This window comes from Hoplias malabaricus, chromosome 3, assembly GCF_029633855.1.
Source record: "Hoplias malabaricus isolate fHopMal1 chromosome 3, fHopMal1.hap1, whole genome shotgun sequence".
Classification (NCBI taxonomy): Eukaryota; Metazoa; Chordata; class Actinopteri; order Characiformes; family Erythrinidae; genus Hoplias; species Hoplias malabaricus.
Window position 1 is genome coordinate 9,084,602 of NC_089802.1, and position 14,325 is coordinate 9,098,926.

The 14,325-nt window shown below is 42.5% G+C and overlaps 1 protein-coding gene across 2 annotated transcripts; it reads left to right on the forward strand.

The window, feature by feature from the left end:
* The first annotated feature begins 4,717 nt into the window (after positions 1-4,717).
* zfp36l2 (zinc finger protein 36, C3H type-like 2) lies at positions 4,718-8,103 on the forward strand. Of its 2 annotated transcripts, none has more exons than XM_066664651.1 (2): positions 4,718-4,966; positions 5,636-8,103. In XM_066664651.1, exons 1-2 carry the CDS (start codon positions 4,916-4,918, stop codon positions 6,686-6,688), a joined length of 1,104 nt encoding a protein of 367 aa, XP_066520748.1. In that variant the 5' UTR covers positions 4,718-4,915; the 3' UTR covers positions 6,689-8,103. The 2 variants fall into 2 exon arrangements, with proteins under 2 accessions (XP_066520748.1, XP_066520749.1); XM_066664652.1 differs by having other exon boundaries at positions 5,639-8,103.
* Positions 8,104-14,325: the final 6,222 nt, after the last annotated feature.

Below are 14,325 nucleotides of genomic sequence, written 5' to 3' on the forward strand. Positions count from 1 at the left end.
TGCAGGCTAACAGCATGGTAAGCAAATTGTTTAATTTGAGGTTTCCAAGTCCCATCTGCAAGCCCCAGCATCTTTAATTAAGAGTCAGAGCTCAAACATAAACCACGTGACATATTCTTTGTAGTCGGACTTGGTAGGTATTTCTTGGTGTGTGTTTATTGTGTTTATTCTCTTGGTGCCACACACTGTGTTTCTGTTTTGCAGCATGCTGGAGAGCAAGACATACACAGGGGTGTGGTGGTGTCCTCAATGGGGGTGTGAGGGCACCTCCCTCGGCAGATGTAATGAAAGGCTTCCTGGCTGTGGCTAGGCCAGCAGGGCACTGTGGAACTCTGCATCTCAGAATACCAGTCTGTGACCCAGCTCTCTGGCACTGAGTTCAGGGAGGAGAACACCATAGCCTTCAGAGAGAACTCTCAACTCTGAACTCAGAGCGTAAACTATAAACATGGAGAATCGGCTCAAACTGCACAACACTGTTTAGATTTTGGATTATTATTATAATGCTGGATACACATGACCTTTACCTAATCAGACAGTGATTGGATGCTGGCATTTATTCAGAGTGCAGAGGTTTGTTGAAATATTTCAATTCTGTTGATTTTCTAACTAAAAGTGATTTATGACTTTCAACAAATAACCGAATAAAGTTATTGTGCGTTCAAATGTGTGTGAAAGTGTTCCGCTCATTTGTACAGCATGTATATGTATTTCCACTTATATTATCAACAAAACATCTAACCATTTCTCTCTAAATTTGATTTCCTAAACATTTTTACAGTGATCTTACTTTGGAGTTGCACTATGAAGCACCTTAACTGACCCTCAGGTCACAATATCTGAAGGAAGAACGTAGAGCAAAGCCTGAGACATTGGCTAAAAATGAAAATCCCCACAGAGGAGACGCCTGTGACGATAATAACCTGGAGTGGCGAGCCTGGTTCTGTATCCGGCGAGCAGTGTAAACCGACCTAAACCAGTCTGCGAGCATTGGGGCAGAGGCCTGGGTGCTGCAGCAGATGGAAGCTGGGGTTAAATTCAGCTCTGGGTGTAACCATACATAAAGAAACACAGCAGACCTCAAACAGGGCTTCTGGATGCACTGCTGCCTGCTGCTTGGGAAGATGACTCTGAGAAGAAATTGTCCTTTCACTCTGATTTATAACCAGCTCTCCCTCCCCTCTTTCTAACTCTAATATAGCTTTAACCATTATAATCGAAACAGACGTTTATAACAGAGATGGGAGATGATGCATACTGGGCCTTAGAAGAGGCAGCAGCATGAAGACAGTGGCTGTGGTTTTCTAAACAATATTTTTTATTTAAAAAATGTTAAACCAGAGTGGCACGGTGGTGCAGCAGGTAGTGTCACAGTCACAAACTCCAGGGACCTGGAAGTTGTGGGTTCAAGACCCGCTTCGGGTAACTGCCTGTGAGGAGTGTGATGTGTTCTCCCTGTGTTTGCGTGGGTGTCCTCCGGTTGCTCCTGTTAACTCCCACGGTCCAAACACACGTTGGTAGGTGGATTGGCGACTCAAAAGTGTGAGTGAATGTGTGTGTGTGTGTGTGTTGACCTGTGAAGGACTGGCGCCCCCTCCAGGGTGTATTCCCGCCTTGCGCCCAATTATTCCGGGTAGGCTCCGGACCCACCGCGACCGTGGACTGAATAAGAGGTTACAGATTATGAATGAATGAATGAATTTTGAACCAGTATAGGTGGCCAGGTCATGATGAAATTTCAAATAATTAAAAAAATGTTAATGGCAAAAATGCAGACAACATTTTTAAGAATATATATGTGATAGATACATCAGTCTAAAATATCTTTCAAGTAGGGGTATAAGATTTTACACTAGACTTTTCTCATATCCTAAATAAAAGAGGGTTGGTACGGTGGTGCAGCAGGTAGTGTCACAGTCACACAGCTCCAGGGGCCTGGAGGAGTCTGTGAGGAGTTGGAGTGTTCTCCCCGTGTCCGCGTGGGTTTCCTCCGGGTGCTCTTGTTTCCTCCCACAGTCCAAAAACACACGTTGGTAGGTGGATTTGCAACTCAAAAGTGTCCGTAGGTGTGAGTGTGTGAGTGAATGTATAAGTGTGTGTTGCCCTGTGAAGGACTGGCGCCCCCTCCAGGGTGTATTCCCGCCTTGCGTCCAATGATTCCAGGTAGGCTCTGGACCCACTGTGACCCTGAATTGGATAAGCAGTTACAGATAATAGATATATAAAAGATCTATAGTCTAAGAAACATTTTTCCATAGTCATTATCCACGGGTCATCTTTACATTATCTATTAATAATTATAGCGAGCACTTGTCCTGTGTGAACATTTCACAGTCAGTGCAGTCAAGAGATTAGCAGTGGACACATTCTTCAAATGACACACAATCAGTTCAGTGTGGCACATCACATGGAAACAACTGTTTCTAAATATACAGCAGCAGCACATAACGCAGCATGCCAGCATACAGTGGAATGTACTATGAGGGCCTAAGAGCTGTGTCGTGGACATGCACCTGTGTATGTGTGTACATTTGTGCTGATGAGGGAGAGGCCGATTGAAAGCGTTCTGAACATTAGCATGCGTCTCAGTGAGGGGGAAAAATCCTTTCCTTTGTGGGATGCCCTCTATACCAAGTGGTCGCCTTGGAAACTTTCTGTGGACATCACAAAGAAGCCAGTGTGCAGCTCTGCACAGACAGCTTGGCAGCCACGCTGGCCATAGTAGCGATGTTCCCTCTGAGCAGTGATGTAATGTTTTGGAATGATCAGAGCGCCTCAGCAAGAAGTGCAGTGTGTAATGGATGAGTGGTTGCTGTGGATGAAGTTTTGTTTGAGAGTTTTCTTGTTTTGGAGGGGGCGGTTTCAATATGGCCGTCTATGGACTGTGCCAGGTCTATGGCCTGCACATTTTTTTCTCTCTCTTTCTTCTCACAGTGTAATTTAAAACACCAAATTGAGGGTTTGCAGCCAATCACTGCATCCTCTGTGATTTGTGCTCTGTCAAGTTCTGCTATGAAACTATTTATTTGCCTATCCACTCATTTGCCTTTGTTTGTCCCTGTGTTCAGGAGCTAATCCCTGGCTTATGAGAGCAGTCAAAAACCTTCAACACAAGACACCCCTTGTATCTGATGGAACACATTACATAACCCTAGAGCCCAATCATCATATATATGCCATGCCAGTGCGGTCAGCAGCAGTAACACAAACTGCCAATTTATGGTGATGGGAATTTCACAAAATTGTAACATGGCCTAAATTTAAATAGCATCTATGTCTGCAGCCTGCAAATAGAGCCTGCACTGGGCAACTCTCATTTGACTTGTGCTATAGACCACACTGTTTACATTCACGACATCTCACTCCGACACAGCTGACTGCCAGCAGTGCTCAGACCAGGGTGGGCAGCAGTCATGGACATCATTTCAAGCATTTGTACCTAGCTTTATTATTCACACTTTTGGATGCCTTGAGCTTGTTCTTAATAAGAAGTTCTTTATAAAAAGGTGATATAAGCGGTCCTTGACTAATACCATAGAACAACCAGGTTTGGTTCACTGCAGAATCAAGTGATTTGTGAGTGTAACAAAATTCTTGACTAGTTCCTGGATCCTCACGTTCACTCGTTTTTATACGTCTCGTTCTCTAAAGTAATATTCATTCAGAAATCCCTCCAAGGAAACACAAATGGTTCTTATGTGGCACAGTGCAAATTTGATGGCACACTTATTTTTAAAAGTGGCCTAACATTTACAGAGATGTATCCTGCTTTTAACTCCACTATATTTATCTAAATCATTGGTAATTTTGGAGAGGATAATTAAAGACTGAACTGCTTGAAAGACCACCAAAAACTTTCACTTCTGATAGAATTATGTAATCAGCTGGCAAGCTGCAGTGAGATAGAAACCAGTCATAAATACTCAGATACATCTCAAGCAAAAGATTTCATGTCTGAAGTGTTCGCAAATTATAACATTTTTATCTTCCATCATTAATTTACACTCAGTTCTGTTTTGTTGTTGTGTTGTTTTTGATTGTGTCGTACCACTGATGACTGTTGGGGTTTTAGGCTTTTATTGCAGACCAGATAAGATCTAAAAGGGTTTATAGCTTTATAGCTGCTATATTCCTGCACAGTTGTTACTGGGAGGTTAACAGTGCTTTAATAGAATATTCTACTAACCTTTGGCCAATTGTTAAACCAGATCTTATGGAATGAATTTCATAAAGCAGCTGTAGTGATGCTGTTTACATAAATTTGCATTGGGTGGCGCTGTTAGCCTATACTCCTACCTATTTTTATGAAAATAAGACAGTTGAGCATTCCAACACTGTTTTTACAGAATAGCGGTATATAACATGACACAAGAGGACCAGTAGTGTATCATGCTGTAATTCTAGCAGCACCGCGGCAGTGTAAGTGTGGGTGTTCGAAAAGGGTGATGTCTGTGGAGGAATGGCGGGATACAGCGGTCCTAGGTCAGGATTCTTACTGGTTTTAGGCGCACGAAATTTTTGAGATCTATTTAGAGTAAGAGAAGCTCAGATTTGTTTGTCAGTGGGTGATGGACATGACAGGCCTGTAAACCCGGGGCTTTGTGATGACGCAATAATGGTGGGCGGGGCTACAGGACTAGGAGTTTCAAAGCGCCAGTCGAAACTTTTTCAAGCTCCTCCCCTTCAGCAGCTGCAAAGCATTTATACACATGTGGAGAGACCACCACTACACGACACTCCCCAAAGCACAGGCTCAGTTCTCCTCTACAACAGCCTGAACACAGAGGAACAGCACGGAGGAGTGCCAGCTGTGCCAGAAGAACCGCCAAAACACACCCGCAGTGGATACTCTGACACGCACAAGGATCCTACTTGATCCGCCAACAGCTTTTGAGCTGGAAACTCAACGGAGAAAATGTCTGCTTCAGTGCTGTCTTCCATCTATGACTTCGACCTCTTGTACAGGGTAAGGAACTCGTTCTGAGGCGAGAACAAGCAACAACATGCCTGGGATACTTCTTTTCACCACATACATAATATTTCCGTCTGTTTTATAGAGGCCAGCTTGAAAGTATGTAGTTTGAAGAGCACTGTGTTAGTAACTGAGCTGAGAGGGGTGTGTGTGTGTGTCTGTGTGTGTGTGTGTGTGGCGCAGACTAAAACCAGTCCTCCAGTACTTGAATGACATAGGCAGTTGACTCAGTTAGGAGCACAACCTTTCATTTTGATCACTCTTCTTTTCCCAACAAAATCTTAAAGAGCTCTCTATAAGACTGTAATGACATTTCCAGAATCCGTCTGCGTAGGAAATTAACATTTTTAGAATCTTTTCCTGTCATTTGTGGATCTTTTTGGTATGTAATATACTGCTGAAGTGTGTAGCAGTAAATATGGGCAGATACTTTCAAGTGTACAAATGTATTAAAATGAGGAACAAAAACTGAGAGTAGAGAACATAAATAATTAAATTATTAATACTAGAAGAAATCACTCATTAAAAGTCTATTCAAGTTCTTGTAACTGCACATGCAACTAGTTGCCACCCTTCTCTAATTCTGGCAGCAGTGTACTTCAAATAAACACTAGCGAAACCACAAAGACTTGCTGGCTAACTAAACTTTCTTCTTTTCTGCAGCAGGAGAAAACCCAGAACTCTAACACCATCCACCTAAACACCATGTTGGACAGGAGAACAGTAGTAGGGCTCCCTCTGGCCACCTCTAACGCAAACAGCAACAGGTCCAACTACTTCAGGAGCAACTCCGTGGGACACGTGGACTCTATGGGCGGGAAGGAGAGCCCCACGGCCTCCTGCACCAACAAGGAGAATCGCTTTCGCGACCGTGCCTTCAGTGAGAGCGGCCAGCAGCACCTGCAGGAGGTCCTTCTCCAGCCCCGGGCTGGCTCTCAGATCAACTCCACCCGCTATAAGACAGAGCTGTGCAGGCCATTCGAGGAGAATGGCTCCTGCAAGTACGGCGAGAAGTGCCAGTTTGCTCACGGCTACCACGAACTGCGGAACCTCTCTCGCCACCCCAAGTACAAGACGGAGCCTTGTCGTACCTTTCACACCATCGGCTTCTGCCCCTATGGTCCACGCTGCCACTTCATTCACAATGTGGACGAGCGTCGTCCGGTGGGGCCCATGAAACTCAAGCGGGAGCTCAGCGAGAGGGAGGCGGAGAGGGACGAACTTGTTTCGTTTCTCGTCCACAAGGACAACAGGCCCAAACTTCACCACAGCCTGAGCTTCTCAGGGTTCTCTAGCCCCCGCGGGGTCGAGAACACCCCCTCACGCACACCACCGCCCCCTATTACTTCCAACTCGTGCCTCAGTGCCTTCTCATTTCCCGAGCAGGATCTCAAAGCTTTCCTCACCCCTCTCATTCCACAAGCCCTCGGGGCATTCAACAGTGCCTCTACATACGGCAGCAGCGTCCAGGCTGGTCCGGGCTGCCCGCCGCCTTCACCCCCTTTCAGATTGGGCCACGTGCCGGCCATGAGACCCCTGTCCCAGTCTCCTGTGTTTGATTCACCCCCAAGCCCCTTAGAGTCTCTCTCAGATCCAGAAAGCTTCCTGAGCGGCTCCTGCTGCTCCTCTGGCACCATCAGTGGATCAGAGTCGCCAAGCCTGGACTCAAACAGGCGTTTGCCCATCTTCAGCAGACTGTCAATCTCAGATGATTAAGTTATTATTATGGTTATTATTATTATTATTATTATATTATTATCCTACAATTATTACGGTTGGCCTTACTATTATTACTGTTATTATTCCGAATTATATTTGGTTAAGCAGGTCACATTTAAGCTTTTTTTTTTTGCTTGTTTTTGTTTTTTAAACCAACATATTAACAAGAAGGTGCCTTTGCAGAGTCCTGATCACGGACTATTGTGTCTTTTTTTTTTTGTTGGATAATGTAGCCTAGTTATCTCGGGAAAACATTTGTTCCAACATCTGTAACTGTTTCGCAGTGCCACCATGTGGTGTTGGTGAGTTTAGAGCAGTCGCCGTGATGGGCCCACGACTTCCTGATGAAATGCCGCTGCAGATAATTCTTTTTTTTCCTTTTCTTTTTAAACTATTAAGTTGTATCATTGCGATTTGCAACATGCTATGAAATCTATTTAACTTATTTATTTTCATGTGAAAAATATAGCCTTTGTGGATAAAATGAGTCCATATGGTATTTATCAAGTCTAAAGCAATACAGCTATATTCCTTTTTAAATTATGATCTCCATTGTTAATCTGGAAACACTTGTTGTTTTGTCCTCACAATAATGTATTTTTGTTATGTTTTGGGTATTGTGCTGTAAATAAGTAAATAATTTATAAATTGTATGCTATTTATTTCAGTTTTGTTTACTACATGTGTTAAAGAGTGGGAGCATCTGATGAGGCCTCATTTCTTGTTTTGGGTTGGGGGAAGGTCAGAGGATCTCTGGGCATTTGGTTTGTATAGAATGTAGTCATTTTATTAAGTCATGTATGAACTAGCCTTTCACAATTCAAACCATCACTTATGTTTTAAGGATAGCGACAATACGAACAACCAAAAAATCTTATTTGCACATAGTTGCACTATTTCAGTCAAGTGCCAGAGAATGTAGCAGTCCCTTATCTTGACCTTATCTTTCTAATATGTGCCTACGGTGTAAACCATCTTACATACTGTAGAACAACCTAACTAAGGATTTTGCTTTAGTACAAATGTCAAGCAAATTCAGATGAATGTAGCTTTTCTTTAGTTAGATCAAGATGCATTGATTTAGACTATTTAAATGCCTTTTTTTCCAGTTATGCTTATTTTTATTGTCAGATCACTTCTGAATACACCATTCCTTATAATAAAATAAAGAATGCTGTTTTGTCTTTTTGACTTCATGTAAATCTCGAAGCTTGCTGGTCGGGGAAGTACTTTGAGACGGTTGTATAATGTAGTTAGACAATAACTCTTAATGATCAGTTGGACTACTTGGGTTGACAGTAAACTTTTGAATGTACTGAACAGTTAGCTTGAGTTATGAAACATTGTGTATGCAGCGTTTGTGTGAGGCATAAATTTGTACCTTGAAATATTTTACATTGATATCTTAATAAAGATACATTTTCAAAGAAAACTGAGAGTTGAGCCTTTCTTTAAAGGGACAACCGTTGAGGGAACATATTCAAATCCTGCTGAACAGAACCGTGGAACTGTAAATGACTGACTGTTCATTATCCTCACTCTATTTCCTCTCCTGCCTTTCTTTGAGAAGAATAGCCACCACAGTGTCCTGTAGTTGTAGTGTCCGAGAGAGCTGTAGTGGTCTGCTTTGAATGACAGGCAGTGAAGTGGATGGGGGGCTTTGCACACTAATGTGTGAGACACAGTCATTTGCGAAGAATTTCCAGGTTCACTCATCCACAGAATCACAGAAACATCTATTGTTTCACTGCCCGACGTCTAATGATGGTAGCTCTGGAGATGAAGTTTGTAGAGTCAATTCATCACAAAAGAGTGCAATTAGGAAAGCAGCCAATGTATCAGCACCAAGAGTTTGCTCAAAGATAAGGAGGTCGGCAAATATTTACATCCTAAGGACTTCAGACAAAGCTGTTTAACCTTGTGCAAGCCTAAGGGTTTACAGTGAGGCTCACTGGCCTGTGTGTGTGTGTGTATTTGTGCAAATGTTAGCTTTAGCTTGTGTGAGACTGTGTCTAAAAGTGTGTGTGTGTGTGATAGAGAGAGAGGGAGAGAGAGAGTACGTTTACTTACAAGTGCAGATGTGTATGTAAGGAAAAATAACTGCCCTTAATGAACCTTGCATTACAATAGCAGGAAACCTTCTCTGTTCTTTGATTAGGGGCCCTTGGGAATTGTTCCATTTTTTTGCTAGTTCCCCACACAAGTGTTTCATCTAACAGAGGTTTTACCAGTGGGCCTTATTTCAGCTCTGGTTAAGGAAGTACACTTTAGCATTAGCTATGTTGAAATACTAAGAAAATCAATACTAATATAAGTATTAGATTTAAATGAACATATTAGCAGCAGCCTAAGTTGTCTTGCAGGGCCAGATGTAATTAATCTTGTAATACAGGAAGACATTTTGGTTTAAATATGAGTAGGAATGTAGACTTATTAGGGTCAGACAAATTGTGAAGACTAATCTCACAATATAGAGCAGTGGTGCACCGATCAACATTGTTCAAATGTAAACATTTTGTTAGCCACTGTGCTACGTGAGGGTCATATTGCATGGTACAAATCGCACTGGAAATTGCTCTGCTAGCGAAAAATATTCTTTTCCTTGTGTTAATATTTATAAACCCAGAGGAAGTTGGTTTCACAAGGAGCTAGGTTTTGCTGGTTTCTGGTAGAATAGAAAATTAGATTTTCGCTTTAATTTTCACTGTTTCACAGATTCTAATTTGTCTGTTTTCTTAAATGATCCCAATTATATTCTATCCTGAGACCGTCGTGATGTTGCCTGAAAGAGCTGGTTATTTACTGACAAAACAGCAATGGAAAGCTGTGGGAAGGCGAGGGAGTGTATGGGAGAGTTTACAAGCACATTCGCGTGGGTGCGGCCGTGCTTTTAATAAAAGGGCACCGTTAATATTTTCAGGAACAGGATGGTTGTGCTGAAGGTTTTGAGAGCCATGCTCCAGTTTGGCTCTAGCTTATCTTTAGTAGCTGTGCACCTGTGACAAACGAACTAGCTAACCGTGCCTTTCCTGTTTTGCTGACAGAGGAGTGTGTGTGGTGTGATTGGCTGTGCCCCCCTGCACAAGGCAAGGAAGTTCCACCCTCCTACTCCTCTTCCTGTAGTGTCGCAGTCTAAAGGACTCCAAGTGAACGTTTCCTTCCTCAAGCCAACAGTGCTTTGACTGGAACCAATGCAAACTGCTCCTGGGGCAGCCATGTTTGTGCTGTGTCCTATCTCAAAGCAATCAGTGCAAAGACAATAAAGCACAGTGACTCATGTGAGATTTTTTAGGAGTGCATATTTTATCCATGCAGACGTAGAGATAAAGGAATGAACACTGATTTGAGACTTTGTTCCTACAAGCTGAGTATGATAAAGTGTTTAGTGACAGATATTGTTCTATAAAAATGGAGATCAACCGGAGTTAACGTTAATGTTTAATGAACACGGTTTACATCAGGGGACACAATTGTATTAAGCACAAACACAAACAGTGAAACAAGATGAGAGCAGCATTCTTATTCAGGTTCAAAACAAGGAAATAAGTGATCCCATCTGGGATTAGAATACTATAACAGAGAACAATAGCACAACTTGTTTACTGGTTAGAATTATCTTGTATTGCATGGTTAGCCTGCAGATATAATGAGATGGAGGTGGCTAAAGGCAAAACTTCTTATGCCCTTTAAATATTTGCTTATTTGGTGGGAGAGACTCGACTTCAGGGGTGGCACAGTGGCAGTACTGCTATTGTCACCACCACAGAGGTCCAGGACCTTGTGGCCCTGCGTTTAAACCCTAACTCAGGGGACTGTCTATGAGGAGTTCTCCCTGCATCTGCATGGGTTTTTTCAGGGTGATCTGGTTTCCTTCCATAGTCTATGGTGACCAGACATCTTCTTTTACCTGGACATGTCCTCTTTTTTAGACTTAAAAAAATGTCCAGGTGGAATTTCACAAACGTCCGGGATTTTGTTTTTCTAGAGCTTACATTGAACTTCGAGAAGAGTTTCGTTCACAAACTAGTCCCGCCCTCCCCTACTCTGATTGGTTCGCTTGAGTGAGAAGGGGGCGTGGTGAAGTAGCCTAAAATCTTCGGATTGGACGGTCTGACTGTAGAGCTACCGTTATTGGTCGATAACCTTCTCTGTAAACATTTAATTGGTCAGTCTGCACGTCAGTAGTCCCCCCTCCCTTACATGTTGGTAACTTACATGTTGGTAAGTGCATTGGTTATTCAGAAATATCCATAAGTTTGAGCGAATGGATTTGAATGTGATGGACTTGAGACCTGTCCAGTGTGTTTCTGCTTTGTGCCCAGTGACTCGAAAAGATGACTCGGTTTACAGAAATTGAATAAATGAATGAACGATTTTTTTTCCCTCTTACGATTTGATTTTTCTTCAGTCTGTGAACTCTGTTTCACACTGTTGATTCAGGTCTGGAACAGAACTAAGCTGAACTCTCAATTCCCTCTGCCCCCTCAATGCTAAATAGGTCAAATGCATATAGACAGCAGAGCACAAACACTACTGGTCCTGCTACGAGCTTTCATTGACGTCACTGGGAAGCGCACACGAAACTGACCTTGAGCTCGAGGCTGATGGGAGAGAATGGCTGCTCTGTTTCACCTGACTGGAAATGAGATGTTCGCGTCCAATCATTAACTTTCCCTTCTGTGGGCAACAGAAAGAACTGCTTGAGACCAACATTTGCAGACAAACAGAAAATTATCTGAACTAATTATCTTAAAAAACCTATAGGGAATGTATTATATTGCTTTACTGCTTTGATAGAAATTTCTTCTGTTGCTCTTGGAGGATACAATTATAGACTAGATATTTGAATTGAAACAGCTGCATGGCTAGTTGCTGTGTAGGGTTCAGAGAATGACATGCTTTTGTGTATGTGACAGGGATATTGATGGATTATAGGTATGCTGTTGATCATGCTGTAAAATATGAAATCTGTCAATAACATACCTTGCTGATATAAATTAATATCCTATTATGCAATATAGCATTCTGTAAAAGGGCGGCACGGTGGCGCATCAGGTAGTGTTACAGTCACACAGCTCCAGGGACCTGGAGGTTGTGGGTTCAATTCCCGTTCCGAGTAACTGTCTGTGAGGAGTTTGGTGTGTTCTCCCAGTGTCCGTGTGGGTTTCCTCCGGTTGCTCCAGTTTCCTCCCACAGTCCAAAAGCACACGTGGATTGGTGACTCAAAAGTGTCAGTAAAAGTCTGCGTGAGTAAATGTGTGAGTGTGTGTCGCCCTGTGAAGGACTGCACCTCCAGGGTGTGTTCCTGCCTTGCGCCCAGTGATTCCGGGTAGGCTCCGGACCCACCGTGACCCAGACCTGGATAAGCGCTTACAGACAATGAGTGAATGATTCATGCTTTGCAGCTGAATGAGCTCATATTTAGATTTTTGTGGGGGTCCTTCTTAGGATGTTTATTTGAGGTAGGGTTTACACACTGACCTCATTTCGATGCTCCCAGTGCCCTTTCTTGTTGGCTAAGGGTGTTCAGTTTTCCCTCTGCAAATGTAATCTGGGTGGCCTTGTTTTCCACCTGCTCCAGGGGACTGCAGTGCAACTCAACACTCAGCAGCATTCAGTGTGTTACTAGGCTCATGAGAACTCACCTACTGCTGAACTCTTTCCAAACACATCAAAACACATAAAACAATATCCTGTCCTCCAGCATGGGACTTTGCCCCTCCACGGAAAGCAACATAAAGCACTTCTACAGTACCATGTCCCAGACAGATTACATATCAGTAACTCACTGTAATGTAGGTGATACAGAGCCAAGAAGGTGTAAATAGACTTCACTTGGAATTTTAAATTGAAACTTGACGGTAGAAAAATAAATAAATCAAGGCAAATCAAAAGCAAACCCACAATCACAAATGTCAGAAACACCATAATAAGTAGCACAACTTTGAGACTAGAGCATGCACCGTTGCTGTCTGGTAAAACAGGTATCATTTTTGGCTTCTGCTGTAATCTGAAATAATTTGCAAAATCACCAGCTGGTTTCTATAGTGTCCTGATGAAATGGACCAGTAGATGTGCAAAAGTAGTTGAAATACTTTACCCCATTTATTAGCTTGCATTAAAAGGTTAGCAAGTCTTTACTATCTCCTGTAAAGTTACCATTTGGAGATGTTTTAAAGGTGATAATATGCAGGTTCTAATACATCATGGAGACCTTCTGAATCCATGGATGAACATCAGTTGTTAGAGTGTGAAAAGGGAGTGTATAATTCAGATTATGTGTGGAGATAGTTTGACACCTGCTTGCACCTGGCACACTTATTCCGTAATAAAAATCACACATAAGCAATAAACGTCTGTGATTCATTTATATATAATATTGTTATAGAAGGAATTATTGAACTTTGCCAGTAATCCAGTACAGTATTTTGCCTTTGTACTGTAAGTGCTACTCTTTCAATGCTCTGCACCTTTCACCCTGTGGAAAAGAGTGCTGCACACTCCAGGTGTGACAGTGAGAGGTTAAAGGTTTAGGCTCATTTAAGTGTGAGGGGGCGGGTGGGAGTGAGTAGCCGAAAGCATCATCTGACTCAGTCGAGGTCAGTAGGTTCATACAATGGACACAGTGTATAATGAACACATCAACCTCTCAAAATTACACAACTTCTCTATTGACCAAACCACTTGGTTGAAACACTTAGAAAGTGGATTTAAAATGTTTAATCAGAACTAGCATTGTTACACACTGAACTCTAAACAACCCCTGTAAGGCTTAGACGAGGTCCAGTTTGTCGTAAGCTCTATCCACATACTTTTTTGTTCAGTCCTGAGCTTAGCGCTTATGTAAACACTATGTCCCTAGGTTTAGTTACTGAACTCCCTCGGAAAAAAGTCTCTATTAGTGTACTACAAGAGGATCATCTAAAAAAGAGATTTAAATTAATGAAACTGTATAAAATGTGACCAATAGGATTTCAGGGGATTTGCCACAACATTTTTAGAAGGTAACATATAAAACTTTTTTTTTCTTCTTAATCTACCTCATATACCAATATGTATATGTGCGGGAGGTTTCATGGCTAAACTGGAGCAGCCATGTGGCCAATCTTCATTAATTGCACATTGCACCAGTAAGACCATGTGCATCCAATGGTTCAAACATTGTGTCCTGAAGGCGGTGCCGTGTATCAGGACGACAATGCACCAATACACACAGCAAGACTGGTGAAAGATTGGTTTGATGAATATGAAAGTGAAGTCGAACATCTCCCATGGCCTGCACAGTCACCAGATCTAAATATTATTGAGCCACTTTGGGGTGTTTTGGAGGAGCGAGTCAGGACACGTTTTCCTCCACCAGCATCATGTAGTGACCTGGCCACTATCCTGCAAGAAGAATGGCTTAAACCCCCTCTGACCACTGTGCAGGACTTGTATATGTCATTCCCAAGACAAACTGACGCTGTATTGGCCGCAAAAGGAGGCCCTACACCATACTAATAAATTACTGCAGTCTAAAACCAGGTGTTTCAGTTTCATTGTCCAACCCCTGTATATATATATATATATATTTAAAGGGGCACCTAAGGGTCAACTAATTTAAGTTAGATTTAATGTAGAAAGTGACTAATAGA

Excerpts from the sequence above, each read along its gene's own strand:
- zfp36l2 (XM_066664651.1), top strand. The coding sequence starts at position 4,916 with ATGTCTGCTTCAGTGCTGTCTTCCATCTATGACTTCGACCTCTTGTAC. Across the intron at positions 4,967-5,635 it reads ACTTCGACCTCTTGTACAGG|CAGGAGAAAACCCAGAACTC; the intron begins GTAAGGAACTCG and ends TCTTTTCTGCAG.